General features: G+C 36.4%; 1 protein-coding gene across 2 annotated transcripts in view; it reads right to left on the bottom strand.

Annotated features, from left to right (window-relative positions):
• The window catches only part of LOC150102936 (uncharacterized), an 87360-nt gene that overhangs the window by 39431 nt on the left and 31204 nt on the right, over positions 1 to 16725 (bottom strand). For both annotated transcript variants that reach the window (XM_090397900.1, XM_090397901.1), the window contains exon 3: positions 15310 to 15379. In XM_090397900.1, coding sequence (XP_090254026.1) covers positions 15310 to 15379 — 70 coding nt within the window. The remainder of the gene's footprint in view (positions 1 to 15309; positions 15380 to 16725) is intronic.

Here is a 16725-nt window from a genome sequence, read left to right as displayed (position 1 = left end):
CAGTAGAAAGACAGCTGTCTAGTTGTATGGGCTAACATGCAGTGGAGAGATTATGAGAACTGTATAGCTGTAATAGCACTTCACAAGGTTGGAATGCAGCCACCTGTTATTTTCAACATGGTAAAAACAATCAGGATCAGTAGGATGTTTGTGCATTGGACTATTAACCATTATAAAGATAGAGAAGACGTATCTGATTGCCAAAGAATAGGTTGACCACAGCGCATTAAGATGCAATAGCTTGTGAGGTCTGTGAAGGCATGCCTCCACTGTAATCCTGTGAGATGTTGAGAGAGAGAGAGAGAGAGAGAGATGAATGTTTCACAGAGAATGATGTCACATGTACTAACTCATGACCTGGGGGATGAAAGTCTACTGTCATTCTACTGGACACTTCTTAACACCATGACTTATGTGGCAGAGGAAAATAAAACCAAAGGCATTTCTCCAGTGGTATGCGAACAACAAACACAAAGTTCAGCAGTTAAGAGTCATTTAATTGCCAAAATGATCAGGTATATATCCCAGATAGTTGCACAGCATGTGCCATAGCACCTGGGATTCACAGAATTCATCACACCACATCAGTGACAGTTTGGTGGGTGATGATCTATTGGGGGGGGGGGGACCTGTGGTACAGTCATGAACAAGACTCGGCCCCTTTTCACAAGGCGAGGACCACACAACAGTAGTTTGAGGCGAATGTGTCCGACCACATCACCATCTGATTGATAGTCTGGAAGTCCCAATTTGAATCGTCAGCCTGAAGATGGATTTGAGCGAGTAGTAGCAGTATTTCCATTGGATGTTGTGCATGGATTTGAGGCCACATATCGATAGCATTAGTATGTGGCCTCACAGATGTCAGAAGTGCATAAAGACAAAAGAGATATTTCAAGCATTATACATGTGGTTTGTATGTGCTGAAAGCTGTAAATGATTTAATAGATTAAAGATTTCTGTTCAAGTTGTAACGATATTTATGGCTAGACTAGGTATAATTATAATAATTATAATAATATAATAATTATAATAATATAATTTAATAAAATAATATAATTATATGGGATAAACTGAATGTTATACAGAATAATACATAAGTTATACGTACTGAAGAAAATACAGGAAGACAATGTAAAATCAGGTGTAAGACAAGGATGCACACTAATGCCCACTCCTATTCGTTATCTATATGATCACATTATGAAAGAGAGCAGCATGAAAAAAAGCTGATATCAAAATTGGAGATGATAATTTTGGCTCTTTATTTTATGCAGATGATGATGTGGTCCTAAAGAGATAAAGTGCAAGTCTGAAATATTCTCTACCAAACTGAACTGAATAACTACTGTAAAAAAAATTGTCATGAGAATGGGCAATAAAACAACTAAAATTATGAAAATAAGCAGAAACATAGGAAAACTTCACTGCATTTCCAATGCATAGCCTATAAAAGAAGTGAAATATTTCAGCCAATTGGGTACAAATTTTAGTGATGATGGCAAATTTAATACAGAAATAGACAAGAAAATAAGCAAAACTGTTTGAGTAACTTTATATGAAATAAAGAAATTAGCTAAAAAAAACTAAACTAACAGTACACAAGAAACTTTTAAAGCAATTTTAAGTTATGGATCTCAGAGTTGGGTTAGAAATAAAGCAGCTAATCAAAGACTGGAGACAACAGATATGATAATTCTGAGAAAAACTGGGGTGTGAACAGATGGCTTCAACGGCAAAATTAAGTGACAAGGTTCAGGAAAGAACTTCATGTGGTTAACAGAGAAAAATGTATGAGCATAGATAATCAAAGGTGGTATGGTCACTTAAACAAAAATGGGAGAGGAAAGGTTGGTAAAACATGTTTTTTTTTTGGTCTGGATTTTTTCCTGCCAAGATGCCAGGAAAAAATCCAAAGCAAGACCAAGAATTACATGGATGGATGGATGCAGTGAAAGGTGCCCTAAAAGAGAGACATATAAGATCTGACAATATTAGAGTACTGGAATATGTAACACACTAATCTGGATAACAACTGTTGACAGGAGATTAGTATTAATGTAAACTGTCATAGTTTCCATTACTCCCCACCCCAAAGGAGTACAAATCAGGAATTGGATGACAATGAGTAAAACCCTGACTTACAGAGAGTTTGTATTGATAAATAAAAAAATAACCCAAATTTCATGAGATTCAGGAACACTGAAACTTCAAAAACACATACATTTGACAGAAGTTTTTCATCACACAAACAACAAAAACAGGCTTCAAATAAAGCATGTCCAGACATTAAAAAACTATATTTTGCCAAAAGAACTACCTTGATTTGATTAACATTTTTAAATTTGTTATCACCAAAATGTTCATTAAAGTTAGCATTTTTTTTTTTTTCTAAAGAGATCTGGAGAAGTCATCATGATAAAATTCATAATAATGTTTTATGGTATACACACTACCAAGAGAAGAAAAAAAAAAATTTATTAAACTCAGTAATATTTCACTGGTTGGTTTTCTAACCAGCATTATCAGAGAACAAATATAATTGTGATAGGTGCACAGAACTAAACTATGTAATTGCGGAAAACAATTTAAATTGTAACTAACAACAGTACTAATGTCTTTACATGGCACCCCTCTATGGGATAGATAACCACAAAGTTTATTTAGAGGTCAGGCTATCAAGTTGTAAAATGACAGTCTCCAAGATCCTTGATAAATTAATGCAACCATACTTGTCTAGGTTAGGAGAGTTTTTCATAGCTGATGCTGATTGTAAAAATAGTCTCTCAGAACTATAATAATGACTTCTGTGTAATAAAGATGTTTTCCCTCCATCTGATTCTATGTGAAGGAGCATCCAGAGCATGGTCTGCCAATCCTGACTCGCCGTACAAATGATTGCAAATGTAATTTTTGTGTTCTTCAAGGTGGATGTTAACTGACCTACCAATCTGTCCAAAGCAGTCCAAACTGCAGGCATGAGGAACTTTATACACTCTGGGATGTTCAAGAGGATGCAATTAATTTTTAGGAGAACACATGAAGGAAGCTAGCTGAATGGAAAGTTTGAAAGTGGCACAGAGATCATATTTGCAGAGAACTTCGGCTATTTTTTCCTGATGTACTCTTAACATATGGGATGGGAATGGCTTTCTTGTCATCTTGTGTGTTAGAAGGATAAGGATACATGCAATATTTTATCCATTTTATATGGGTTGTAGCCATTAGCTTAAAAGGTGCTGCAAAAATCCCTGAGCTCATTTCAAGATCTGTGTCATTTGAGAAAACTTGGATCAATGAGTAAGTGTTTTGAAGATGCCATACTGCTGGGAAGAGTGGCAGCGATTGTTTATGTAAATATCTTCCTGTATGAGTGGGTTCTCTGTAAATGGAGAAAAATAATAAGCCATTTGGAAGTCATGTCACTAATTTATCTGAGGAGAGACAACTGTTGCTTTCTTTCTTTCTCTATAGTGAAGTTTATTTTAGGGTGTTAGCTGTTAAGATGCACCAAAAAATGTATATAATGTGTCTGGACCCTGGGACTAAACAGCAAACACATCATCAATATAGCACAGCTAAATTGTTGGTTTAGGTGTGGCTGTGTTGCATGCTTGATTTTCAAAATGTTCCATACAGAAGTTAGCTGGGGGAAGACCCATAGCAGTCTTATATTACAAAAAGGCATTAGCTGATTTTTTTTTTTTTGACTGTTTAATTATATAAGTTTTATTACATGTTCATAAACACATTTTTTTTTTTAATCATGCATGTACACTTCAATGAATCCTAAAAGTATTGTTTTTTTACCTAGCTGTCTTGTGACTGCATATAACAAGAGATTCCATTCTCTATATTCCTTCATTGCTGTTTACTATTTTTAATGTGTTACTCTCAATGTATTATACTGATGATGATCCCCAATATGCAGATCGAAATATCTCTAATCAATCTATCTTAATTAAATATTCCTGAACAGTGTCTACATATAACTTATACAAAAAGTGATTGTCAAAATGATATGAGAATCTGTGGAATACAGTTCAAAATGGCTCGTTAGAAAAAGAAATCAGTCATTTGGAATCATCAAAGCATATGCGAAGGACTCTTGCTGATAAACTCAAGATATATCCATACTATATACAGACCAAGCAGAAGCGCTCTGAAGAGAATAGACTAAAAAGAAAGGAAGACAGTGGGTAACTAACAAACTTTTTGATCAAACTGAGAATAGTCTAAATTTTCTTAGTTTTTCTTGGATGTTAGACGAGACTCACTTTGATCTCAAGAGTGAATTCAAGTGGTCATCAACACAGCTCAAATCTGAATAATCCTGATATGGGATTATTTAAAAAAAAAGACTGTTTGTTGACAAGCATACAAACAATGTACAACTAAAAAATAATAATATTCATAGAAGAGTTTAGATCAATTTCAAGGGGTGTGTGCAAGAATGATTGCAAAAGTTTTAACATGTTTTGAAAATTGAATAAGCCTAAATGGGATCATCTTAAACAAATGCTGTAGCTCTGGAAGCAGGAAGTATCATATGGTGAAAGTTGAAGAAAATTTATCTACATTATATTCATTGACTTTTGATTTAAAAAAAAAAAATCATAAAATGGATTTTTTTTATTCAAAAATTTTAACTTTTTTTTCATCATCATCAAATTCCTGACATGTACCCTCAAGGGGTGTAAAGGATATGATAGTACTACATGAAAAATTTACACAATTACTAACTTCCCATCTACAATTTTCCTCCAAATCAGTCTATTACTTGCCAAGACTCCAATATTATTATTATTATTCGTGACACCTCCAAGGTGTCTGAAGACTCATCGTGGGAGGACACCTACTGTACAACTCTCCGTCTCCACTGCTACACGGAACCTCCACTACCAATCACCTACATCAACGCCATCTACTACTCAACTACCACAACCACAGCTAGTATTTTTTTGTTTGTAAATGACGTGTGATCTGAAGGGCCAATTTGTCTGTATGAGGGATGAAAAACCCGAGTTTCCGGGAGAAAAAACCCTCCTACCACCGTATGAGATCGGCTAACTCACCTTCGATTGAAAAAGTCCATATAAAGATTCCTCCCGTCATGACGAGAATCGAACTTAGGCTAATCAAAGGGCGCAAAGTACTGTAGTTCTTTATCATTATCAGATCTTATATTTCTATTCTCAAAGGCACATTGTACCGTATCAATCCACCTATATCTTGGTGTTCTTCTGGGTCGTTTTCCTGACAACCTGGCAGAGAACACTTGTTTTGCTAATCTTTCCTCACCCATTCTGTTTAAGTGACCATACCACCTGAGATTAGCTCTGCTAACGCATTCCTGGATGCCGAGAATGTTAAGTTCTTTCCTAATATCATATTGCCATTGAAGCCATCTGTTCATGCCTCTAATCTTTCTCAGGACTCTCATATCTGCAGTCTCTAGTCTTTGGTCAAGTGTTTTACTACTGACCCAATTCTAAGATCCATAAGTTAAAACAGGTTTGAACATTCTCTTGTATACAGCTAATTTAGTGTTTTCCGACTAATTTCTTGTTTATTCCATATGAATTTATTCAATTGACTTCCTACCATACCAGCATTGTTGATTCTGTTGTCTATTTCCATATTTAATTTGCCATCTTCACAAAAAATCGTGCCTAAATAGCTGTAATGTTTTACTTGTTCCACAGGTTTCCCATTCACAACACAGTTGACATTTTCAACAATTCTACCTATTTTCATTGTCTTTGTCTTTTTAATGCTGACCTTCATTCATACCATATCTATTACAACAGTTATTCAATTTAGTCAGGGAGTCTTGCAAACTTGTAGTGGATTTATTTAGAAGTATAACATCATCCACATAAAGCAAAGAGTTGACATTAACACCTCCAATTCTGATATCAAGTTTAATACCACTTTCCTTCATAATATGATCCATCTAGATAATGAATAACAGAGGGGATAATGTACATCCTTGTCTCACACCAGATTTAACATTAAACCATCTTCCTGTACTTCCTTCAATTCTAATTGCCGACTTACAACTCAAATACAGACTAAGTATTGCTTGATATAATGCCCCATTGACACCATATAACTATAGCATATTGAATAGCTTCTCTCTTAGCACCTTGTCATATGCCTTTTCCAGATCAACACAACTTAAATACAGATCATTGTTATATCCCCATGCTTTCTCGACTATTTGTTGTAAAGTGAAGATCTGATCCTGACACCCTCTATTTGGCCTGAATCGAGCTTGTTCTTCACCAAGCTTTTCTTCCACAATTCTTCTCAACGGTTTCTCAAGTATACTTACATAGATCTTACCTGGAACACTCAGTAGGGAAATACCTCTGTAATTCTCACATTCAGTTTTATTTCCCTTTTTATAGATGGGCACTATTAGAGCTCTACTCCAATCATCAGGAATTCGTCCCTCTATCCAGGCTTTATGAGCTATGTAGTTCAGCCATTGTAAGACTTTAATATCACCATACTTCAGCATTTCTAGTCGAATATCATCTACTTCTACTGCTTTTCCACATTTCAAGCCTTTGATGGCTTTTTCTACTTCAAGTATGTTAGGTATTCCTGACTGTATGCCTGTTGAGTGTTTTTTACCACTGTGCTATCACTGCTTGTTAAATTTAGCAATTTTTTGAAGTAATTACTCCATACTTCAAGGATATCTTTGTCTCCTGTTTTCATGTCACCTTTATGTCATCTCTAACTCCTTTACAGCATTCATTCCTCCATTTCTAAGCTTCTTCAACAACCTCCAGAATATTTTGCCACTGTCTTGATATTTATTTTCTATGTTTTTGCTAAAGTTCTCCCATGGCTTTTGTTTAGCTAATTTTACACAGTGTTTCGCTTCTTACATTTGTCTCTGTATTCTCAAAGAGCAAAAGCTGACTTATTTGACAGGAACTTTTGGTATGCTTTCTTCTTTTCCTTCACTGCTGCCCCTTTAACTTCCCGTGTCCACCAGGGATTTCTGATTTTTTTATCCTACAGACAACCTCACCACATGCCTCTCTGGCAGAATCAATCAATGTTTTCTTCAGAGTTTGCCACTGAATCTCCAAGGTTTGATTCCTGTTCTCAAACTCTTTCATTTTTTCTTCAATAATCTTTGTGTATTTTAGTCTACAGTTCACATCTGAGAACTGCTCGACTTTTATTCACTTTAAAACTTTCTTACATGTTATTCTTTTCAATACGAAATTTAATTTTATCCTACTCAAGACTAAATAATGATCGCTTCCAATTTCAAATCCTCTGTACACTCTGGTGTCCTGCACCAGGGAGAAAACATCACTATCAACAATAACATAGTCAATGAAACTTTTCTTATTCCGTGCCTCTTCTCTCCATGTGAATTTGTGCACAAATTGTTATGTTAAAACATGGTGTTATTAATAACCAGACCATGTCCTGAGCAGAAATTCAACAGGTATTTGCCATTATTGTTAGCTTTTCTCTTTTCTCCAAATTTTCCCAAAATATTTTTGTATGTCTGACAATCATTTCCTACTCTGCTATTCAGATCCCCAACAAGGATCAACTTTTCCTTTTTCATGGTGTCAGTTGCTTTTTCTAAAGCATCAAAAAATTCCTCCACTTCTACCTTAGTAGAACCTTATGTGGGACCATAGGCACAAATAAGTCTCAATGTCCAGTTCCCCTATTCTCATATTTGCCCACATCACTCTACTTGAGACTGCCTGCCATTCAAGAAGATTAGCCTCGTATTTAGTTTTGAATACTATGGTTACTCCTTCTTTTCCTTGATTGTCATTGCCTGAATATAACATTTTGTATTTATTGCTCAGAAAGATCTCACCAGTTTTTGTCTTTTTTGTTTCAGTCACCCCTATTATGTCGATCTGGTACTTATCTAATTCCTCAGCTATGTTGATAGTACCAATCTTTAACTCTGGTGATGTTGAGTTGGGGTGTGTTTTCAGATTTGTTCCAGTAGCTGACTTTTCGCTGCTCGCCCTGGTTCCCTGGCGAAAACAACGGGGGCCTTGTTTAACTGGGCGACACCCCAACCGGCATGAAATTTTGTCATGTTGTACCATCATTTTTTATTTTGGTTTAACCAATAAGAATACAATTTGGTCGGCTAAATCTCAAATTGCCAGCCCATCCTCGTTCGTTCAGTATCCAGGTAGATACCCAACAGGGTGCACCATGAGAAGGTGAGGATTGGACATTTGGATTGAATTTGAATTTGGATTGAGGATTGAACTGACCAGGTCAGAAGCTCTGGTCAGTTCTCTGCATTCCTTTAAAGGCTATGTGGAGGTCTGCTCTCAATTATACAGCTTTGACCCTTAAGCACCCCAAAAAACTTTTTTTTTCTCCATTTTTAATCACTTTTTTTTTTTTATTAAAAAAACAGACTGTAAAATTTATTTTGGGGGAAACTGTTATTTTGGGGGTTAATGCTATACCTTTAGCAAAGACAGACAAAAAATGTCTCCATTTACAAGGAGTCCAAAAATGTGGGGGGACGGAAATATCTGCTTTTCTGTATGTTACAACCTGGGTGATAAAAAGGGATAAACAAGAAAAAGCACAAGATTTGTGGTAACTTAAGAAACCAGATCAGTACTGGATATAACTAACTATCCAGAAGGGAACCAGTGTAGGCAAGGTTTGGCAGAAAAAAATTACATCCTTGTTCTGCATAGTTTTAGGCAACACAACACAAAGTAGAGAATTCAATCACCAAGTGTAACATCACCACTTTATTTAAAAGCCAGAAATGAAAGAAAAGCATGGTGATTTAGCAGCAAAGTCTCAATTTCTTTCCTCATCCTAGTGTGATGGAAATGCTCAATCTAGTGAGAAATCCTGGTGATGTTTCACAATCAATTCACCCACTTCCAAACCAACAGGCTGCAGATTCAAATCCTACTATCCACATGGATATTTGCAATTGTCTTTGGGTGGGAGATAAATTCATCGCCTGGTATGAGACCACTAAAGTGATTATTGTAGAGACCTTGAAACTTTCATGTTTGGCACTAGAACAGGATTTCCCAACTCCGTAATTTTTTTTAAATACAAAAATAAAATATATATATATATACATACAAATAAAAATAATAAAAAAATTCCTCACCTACCAATGGTTATGTGCTATAGGTTTGCAACCTTCTCTAAGTGGCAAACAAAAATATGTCATGGAGTATCACCATTTTTAAAACAGTTACTCTGCAGAATGGCAGTATATAACTACAATACAAATTAAATAACCCTTGTGTGTCAACCAACTTCAGGTACAGCACCATATAATTGTACTTCAGTTATCTGACCCCACAATTATCAGAACAGCAAAGTATCCTCCTGATGAGGTTGAATAAATGGCAGATCACTGTATATCTACAATTACCTTCTCCTCCTTGGCCACCTTTTAAGTCGAATGCTGTGGGCCTTAAAGTAGACTTCAGCCAAGACTACACATAGTCTTTAAATTAGACTCCCAAATTTTGAACAAATAAATGCAACGACACTCAGGATTAGGAGGATGCTTCGTTGTTACTGCTGACTCTTCGTAACCTGGATTGTCATAATGATGATAGCATGTGTATTTTTCAGGTTTGCAAGATGAATGTTAATAGTTCTTCATATGTCCAAAATAGTCCTTGCATACATTACTTTATACCCATCTGGATGTTCCCAAATATGAAGTTTGATGAAAATACGTAAGGAGTCAGTTGGATGTTTTGGATTTACAACCAAAGTAACTCAGGGTATGAGGTCAGTATGTTATGTCTGTAAATTGTATGTGTTCTTATGGCCAGTTTGTTTTGCAGGATGAAAATCCAAGTTTCTGAGAGGAGAAAGCCTATCAGCTCCATGTGTGCATAAGGGGTACTAGTTTGATATGTATCATACTGCTTAAAAGTAGTATGATCAACATCATCAAATTCCTGCCATGTACCCTCAAGGAATGTACAGGATATGATAGTACTACATGAAAAAAATTACATCATTATTAATTTCCTATCTACAATTTTCCTCCAAATCAGTCTGTTACATGTCAAGACTTCAACATTATCAGATCTTATATTTCTATCGTCTAAGGCATCAATCCACCTATATCTTGGTCTTCCTCTGGGTCGTTTTGCTGCCAACCTGGCAGAGAACACTTGTTTTGCTAATCTTTCCTCGCCCATTCTGTTTAAGTGACCATACCACCTGAGATTAGCTCTGCTAACGCATTTCTGGATGCTGACAATGTCAAGTTCTTTCTTAATATCCTCGTTTTTAATATGATATTGCCATTGATGCCATCTGTTCACGCCTATAATCTTTCTCAGAACTCTAATATCTGTGGTCTCTAGTCTTTGGTCAAGTGTTTTACTTCTAACCCAGCTCTCAGATCCATAAGTTAAAAACTGGTTTGAACACTGTCTTGTATACAGCTAATTTAGCGTTCTGACTAATTTCTCTCTTATTCCATATGAATTTATTCAATTGACTTCCCACCATACCAGCTTTGCTGATTCTGTTGTCTATTTCTATATTTAATTTACCATCTTCAGTAAAAATCGTGCCTAAATAGCTGAAATGTTTTACTTGTTCCACAGGTTCTCCATTCACAACACAGTTGACATTTTCAAAGATTCTATCTATTTTCATTGTCTTTGTCTTTTTATTGCTGACCTTCATACCATATCTATTACAACAGCTATTCAATTTAGTCAGAGAATCTTTCAGACTTGTAGCGGATTTATTTAGAAGTATAACATCATCCGCATAAAGCAAAGAGCTGACATTAACATCTCCAATTTTGATATCATGTTTAATACCACTTTCCTTCGTAAAGTGATCCATATAGATAATGAATAACAGAGGGGATAATGTACATCCTTGTCTCACACCAGATTTAACATTAAACCATCTTCCTGTACTTCCTTCAATTCTAACTGCTGACTTACAACTCAAATAAAGACTAAGTATTGCTTGATATAATGCCCCATTCACACCATATAACTGCAGCGTATTGAATAGCTTCTCTCTTGGCACCTTGTCATATGCCTTTTCAAAATCGACAAAACTTAAATACAGATCTCTGTTATATTCCCATGCTTTCTCGACTATTTGTTGTAAAGTGAAGATCTGATTCTGACAACCTCTATTTGGCCTGAATCCAGCTTGTTCTTCACCAAGCTTTTCTTCCACAATTCTTCTCAACCGTTTCTCAAGTATACTTACATAGATCTTACCTGGAACACTCAGTAGGGAAATACCTCTGTAATTCTCACATTCAGTTTTATTTCCCTTTTTATATATGGGTACTATGAGAGCTCTACTCAAATCATCGGGAATTCGTCCCTCTGTCCAGGCTTTCTGAACTATGCAGTGCAGCCACTGTAAGACTCTTAAACCACCATACTTCAGCATTTCTGGTCGAATATCATCTACTCCTGCTGCCTTTCCATATTTCAAGCCTTTGATGGCTTTTTCTACTTCAAGAATGGATATGTATTCCTGACTGCATGCCTGGTCAGTGTTTTTTACCACCGTGCTACCATTACTGCTTGTTTCATTTAGCAGTTTTTCAAAGTAATTACTCCATACTTCAAGGATATCTTTTTCTCCCATTTTCATGTCACCTTTATCATCTCTAATTCCTTTTACAGCACTCTTTCCTCCTTTCCTAAGCTTCTTCAACAACCTCCAGAATATTTTGCCACCTTCTTGATATTTATTTTCTATATTCTTACCAAAGTCCTCCCATGACTTTTGTTTAGCTAGTTTTACACAGTGTGTAGCATTCTTGCATTTGTCTCTATATTCTCTAAGAGCACTAGCTGACTTATTTGACAGGAACTTTTGGTATGCTTTCTTCTTTTCCTTCACTGCTGCCCCTTTAACTTCCCGTGTCCACCTCCCATGACTTTTGTTTAGCTAGTTTTACACAGTGTGTAGCATTCTTGCATTTGTCTCTATATTCTCTAAGAGCACTAGCTGACTTATTTGACAGGAACTTTTGGTATGCTTTCTTCTTTTCCTTCACTGCTGCCCCTTTAACTTCCCGTGTCCACCAGGGATTTCTGATTTTTTTTATCCTTACAGACAACCTCACATGCCTCTCTGGCAGAATCAATCAATGTTTTCTTCAGAGTTTGCCACTGATTCTCCAAGGTTTGATTCCTGTTCTCAAACTCTTTCATTTTTTCTTCAATAATTTTTGTGTATTTTAGTCTACAGTTCACATCTGAGAGCTGCACAACTTTTATTCGCTTTAAAACTTTCTTACATGTTATTCTTTTCAATATGAAATTCAATTTTATCCTACTCAAGACTAAATAGTGATCACTTCCAATTTCAAATCCTCTGTACTCTGGTGTCCTGCACCAGGGAGAAAACATCACTATAAACAATAACATAGTCAATGAGACTTTTCTTATTCCTAGCCTCTTCTCTCCATGTGAATTTCTCGTGGAAAGGCTTAGACTTTGGTTATGCATTTTCACTATATTATTTCAGGAAATTACAACATACTAGGATATACATTAAAATAAATTTTAATATATTTCTATATTTCGGCAACGTCACGCTGCCATTTTCAAGAACTTAGGTACAAGATATGTGCACGCAGGCACAGCCAAAACAATAAATGAGTAAGAAGAATGAAGCTATTATTTCTCCTAAAGTCCTGATGGTGCCCTCTGGTGGGCGATGTTGGTATTCTTGGGCAATTGGGCTGAAGGTCTTCGGATGCAGGTTTCCCAAATTTGAGGAAGTCTCATGCAGCCAAATTTGTTGAGGTTTGGCTCGTTTCTTATGGCTGAAGCTGATTCTATGAAAAGCCTTTCGTATCTGTATTTGCTACGGTGTAATATCCTGGCTTTTTTCCACCGTATTCTATGGCAGGTATCCAGAGCATGGTCAGCAAGACCAGAATGGCTGTATTGGTGAAACCGGATGTAGTCCTTGGGTTCTGAAATTCTGATATTTGCTGTCCTGCCTGTTTGGCCGAAGTAGGACAGCTTACAGCTGCAAGGGACCTGGTACACACCAGGTAGGTCTGGGGGGGGGGGGGAGGTTGGTCTTTTGTTGAGCGGATAAAGGATGCCAATTTTTTATATGGTTTGTAACAAGAAGTTAAGTTTTTTTAGGATTTTTGTGATTTTTTCCAAGGTGCCTCAGATGTAAGGTATGGTGATGGATTTAGAGTAATCCTTGTTGTGAGGGGGAGGGGTTGTGGTTTACTGGTTTTAATATTTTTTGGATTTTTTTGAGGGGGTAGCCATTGGCTGAGAACGTGTTGAGGATGTGGTTTCGTTCTGTGGTTAGGGCATTGTCATTCGAGCAGATAAGTTTAGCCCTGTTGTGTAGTGTCTTAATGACTCCATATTGTTGTGAGGGGAGGGGTGATTGTTGGTGAATGCATCTGCCTATATGGGTGGGTTTTCTATATACTGAGAAAACCAAGGTTCCATCAGGCTGGCGGGTAGCTAGCGTGTCTAAGAATGGAATGCAGTTGTTTTTTCTTCTTCCAGGGTGAATTTGATTCTGGGGTGTTGGTTGTTTGTATTTATAGCTTACAGCTGTAAGCTATCCTACTGATATTTGCTGTCCTACTAAGGCAGGACAGCAAATATCAGAATTTCAGAACACAAGGACTACATCTGGTTTCACCAATACAGCCACTCTGGTCTTGCTGACCATGCTCTGGATACCTGCTATAGAATACGGTGGAAAAAAGCCAGGATATTACACCGTAGCAAATACAGATACGAAAGGCTTTTCATAGAATCAGCTTCAGCCATAAGAAACGAGCCAAACCTCAACAAATTTGGCTGCATGAGACTTCCTCAAATTTGGGAAACCTGCATCCGAAGACCTTCAGCCCAATTGCCCAAGAATACCAACATCGCCCACTAGAGGGCACCATCAGGACTTTAGGAGAAATAATAGCTTCATTCTTCTTACTCATTTATTGTTTTGGCTGTGCCTGCATGCACATATCTTGTACCTAAGTTCTTGAAAATGGCAGCGTGACGTTGCCGAAATATAGAAATATACTAAAATTTATTTTAATGTATATCCTAGTACGTTGTAATTTCCTGAAATAATATAGTGAAAATCCATGTGAATTTGTACACATTTTTATGTTGGAACATGGTGTTAGTAATAACCAGTCCATGTCCTGAGCAGAAATCCAACAGATATTTGCCATTATTATTAGCTTTGCTCTTTTCTCCAAATTTTCCAAAATATTTTTGTATGTCTGACAATCATTTCCTACTCTGCTATTTAGATCAACAAGGACCTACTTTTCTTTTTTCATTGTGTTAGTTGCTTTTTCTAAATCATCAAAAAATTCCTCCATTTCTACCTTTGTGGAACCTTATGTTGGACCATAGGCACAAATAAGTCTCATTGTCCAGTTCCCCATTCTCATATTTGCCCACATTACTCTACTTGAGACTGCCTGCCATTCAAGAAGATTAGCCTCGTATTTTGTGTTGAATACTATGGCTACTCCTTCTTTTGCTCGATTGTCATTGCCTGAATATAACATTTTGTATTTATTGCTCAGAAAGATCTCACCAGTTTTTGTCTTTTTTGTTTCAGTCACCCCTATTATGTCAATCTGGTACTTATCTAATTCCTCAGCTAGCTCCATTTCTTTGCCATTCAGGCTTCTTACGTTGATAGTACCGATCTTTAACTCTGGTGATGTTGAGTTGGGGTTTGTTTTCAGATTTGTTCCAGTAGCTGACTTTTTGCTGTTCACCTTGGTTCCCTGGCAAAACAATGGGGGCCTTGTTTAACTGGGCGACTCCCCAGCTGGCATGAAATTTTGTCATGTTGTACCATCATTTTTTATTTTGGTTTAACCAATAAGAATATAATTTGGTTGGCTAAATCCCAAATTGCCAGCCCATCCTAGTTCGTTCACTATCCAAATAGATACCCAACAGGGTGCACCACGAGAAGGTGAGGATTGGACATTAGGTCAGAAGCCCTGGTCGGTTCTCCGCATTCCTTTAAAGGCTATGTGGAGGTCTCCTCTCAGTTATACAGCTTTGACCCTTAAACACCCCAAGTAGTATGAAGATTATATAAATGAAGTAGTTCGGCTGACATAAAAGAATTTCAATTATTTCATTACACAAGGTATCAAATGGTAACCCTGAGAAGCAACAAAAAAAAAAAATCAAGATGACATTAGTAGAACATGTTAATGACAACTATGCTGATATATATATATTAACAAACACAAATATGACAAATTTTAACAACTTAATTTACCTAATTCATTGACTCTAGCAACTTCAGAAGACTGTTCCAAAAGCTTGTCCCACAGGATCTTCTTTTCAACCTACATTTGACATTTAATAATATTAATACTGTTTAAAAATAAGAAGCTGAGAAAGAAATATTTCATGCATTTTTAAACCTGAAATTAATTTTTTTCAGATACAAAAATTACTCATTAAACACATAAAGTACTGAAACACCTTTGTTTTTCTTTTCTTTTTTTACAGCAAAAGATACAGAAAACAAACTGTTATTCTATTCTTTTGGGAATAACATCAGAAATGCACCACACACACACACACACATCAAGATTTGAAACACTTTCCAAAAAAGAAAGCATTTATGAAATATAGAAAACTGAATTAACCAACTTCCAACAACAAACACAAAAATCAAGTCCTAAACCATAATAACAAGAATTTTTTTTTATATCAATCCCAGTTACAAACCCTATAAACTTATAGATCATTAATATCAGTACTGTGAGTGGATAAGAGATGGATATGGAAGTTCTGTTCTACACATTAAACATGGAACTTTTTCAAGCCATTTCAGGCTTTCCAGTGAATTGGGCAGTAGTAGTCTTGCATGAGAGAGAAAGCACATATACTACCACAAGCCAATGCATTTTTAAATGTTCATTTTGATCATGATTTTTTTCCCCTTTTGTTTTTGTGAAAACAAAAACATTTCATTCTCAAATTTAGAGAATGAAATGAGAGAAGACTTAATGGCAAGTGAGCAAGAGGTATACGAGGAGTTAAGCTAGATGTCAATAAGGCAACAGGACTTCATGGCACATTACCATGTGTCCTAAAGAATTCCAAGGAGTTAGGATCAGCCTACCTGTTTAAAAGATGCAAAACTGGGGAAAGTGATGAGGAATCAAGCAGATGTTGTGGCCTTACCAGAAGAATTGAATAGGTTGTATGAGTTAGCAATGGTATGGACCTATGTCTATTAGCTAGTTTTTGAAGTTCAATCTTCAATCTATTCACATGTAAGAGATATTCCAAGACCTGCCACAATCTGTGTCACTTGCCTCTGGACCCACCACCACTTCTTCATCCCCATGGAATCATCTGGGTGACCAGATCTGCATGTAGTAATCCAGATGTCACCTTATTAGTCTTATAAAGGGGAACAATTACTTCTCCATCCCCAAATGCATGTTCTTCAATAACCATGTAATCTGATATGCTGTTTTGGCTACCTTTGCAATATGCCCTCTAAACTTGAACTGTTCACAATCATTCCTAAGTCCCTGGCCTCACTGGTTTCCTGCAGTTTGGTTCCATCAATATAATGCAAAGTTTGTGATCTCTTCTTCCCAAAGTGCATCACCTTACTTGGCCACATTAAACTGGCAGCTATTTACTTTTGTCCATACTGTTGGTCTATATAAGT

Source organism: Typopeltis vanoorti, chromosome 9, assembly GCF_054136105.1.
Source record: "Typopeltis vanoorti isolate ZY-2024b chromosome 9, IOZ_Tvanoo_1.0, whole genome shotgun sequence".
NCBI lineage: Eukaryota > Metazoa > Arthropoda > Arachnida > Uropygi > Thelyphonidae > Typopeltis > Typopeltis vanoorti.
Note: the sequence above shows the minus strand (reverse complement) of the source record. Positions and strands in the feature narration are given on the sequence as shown.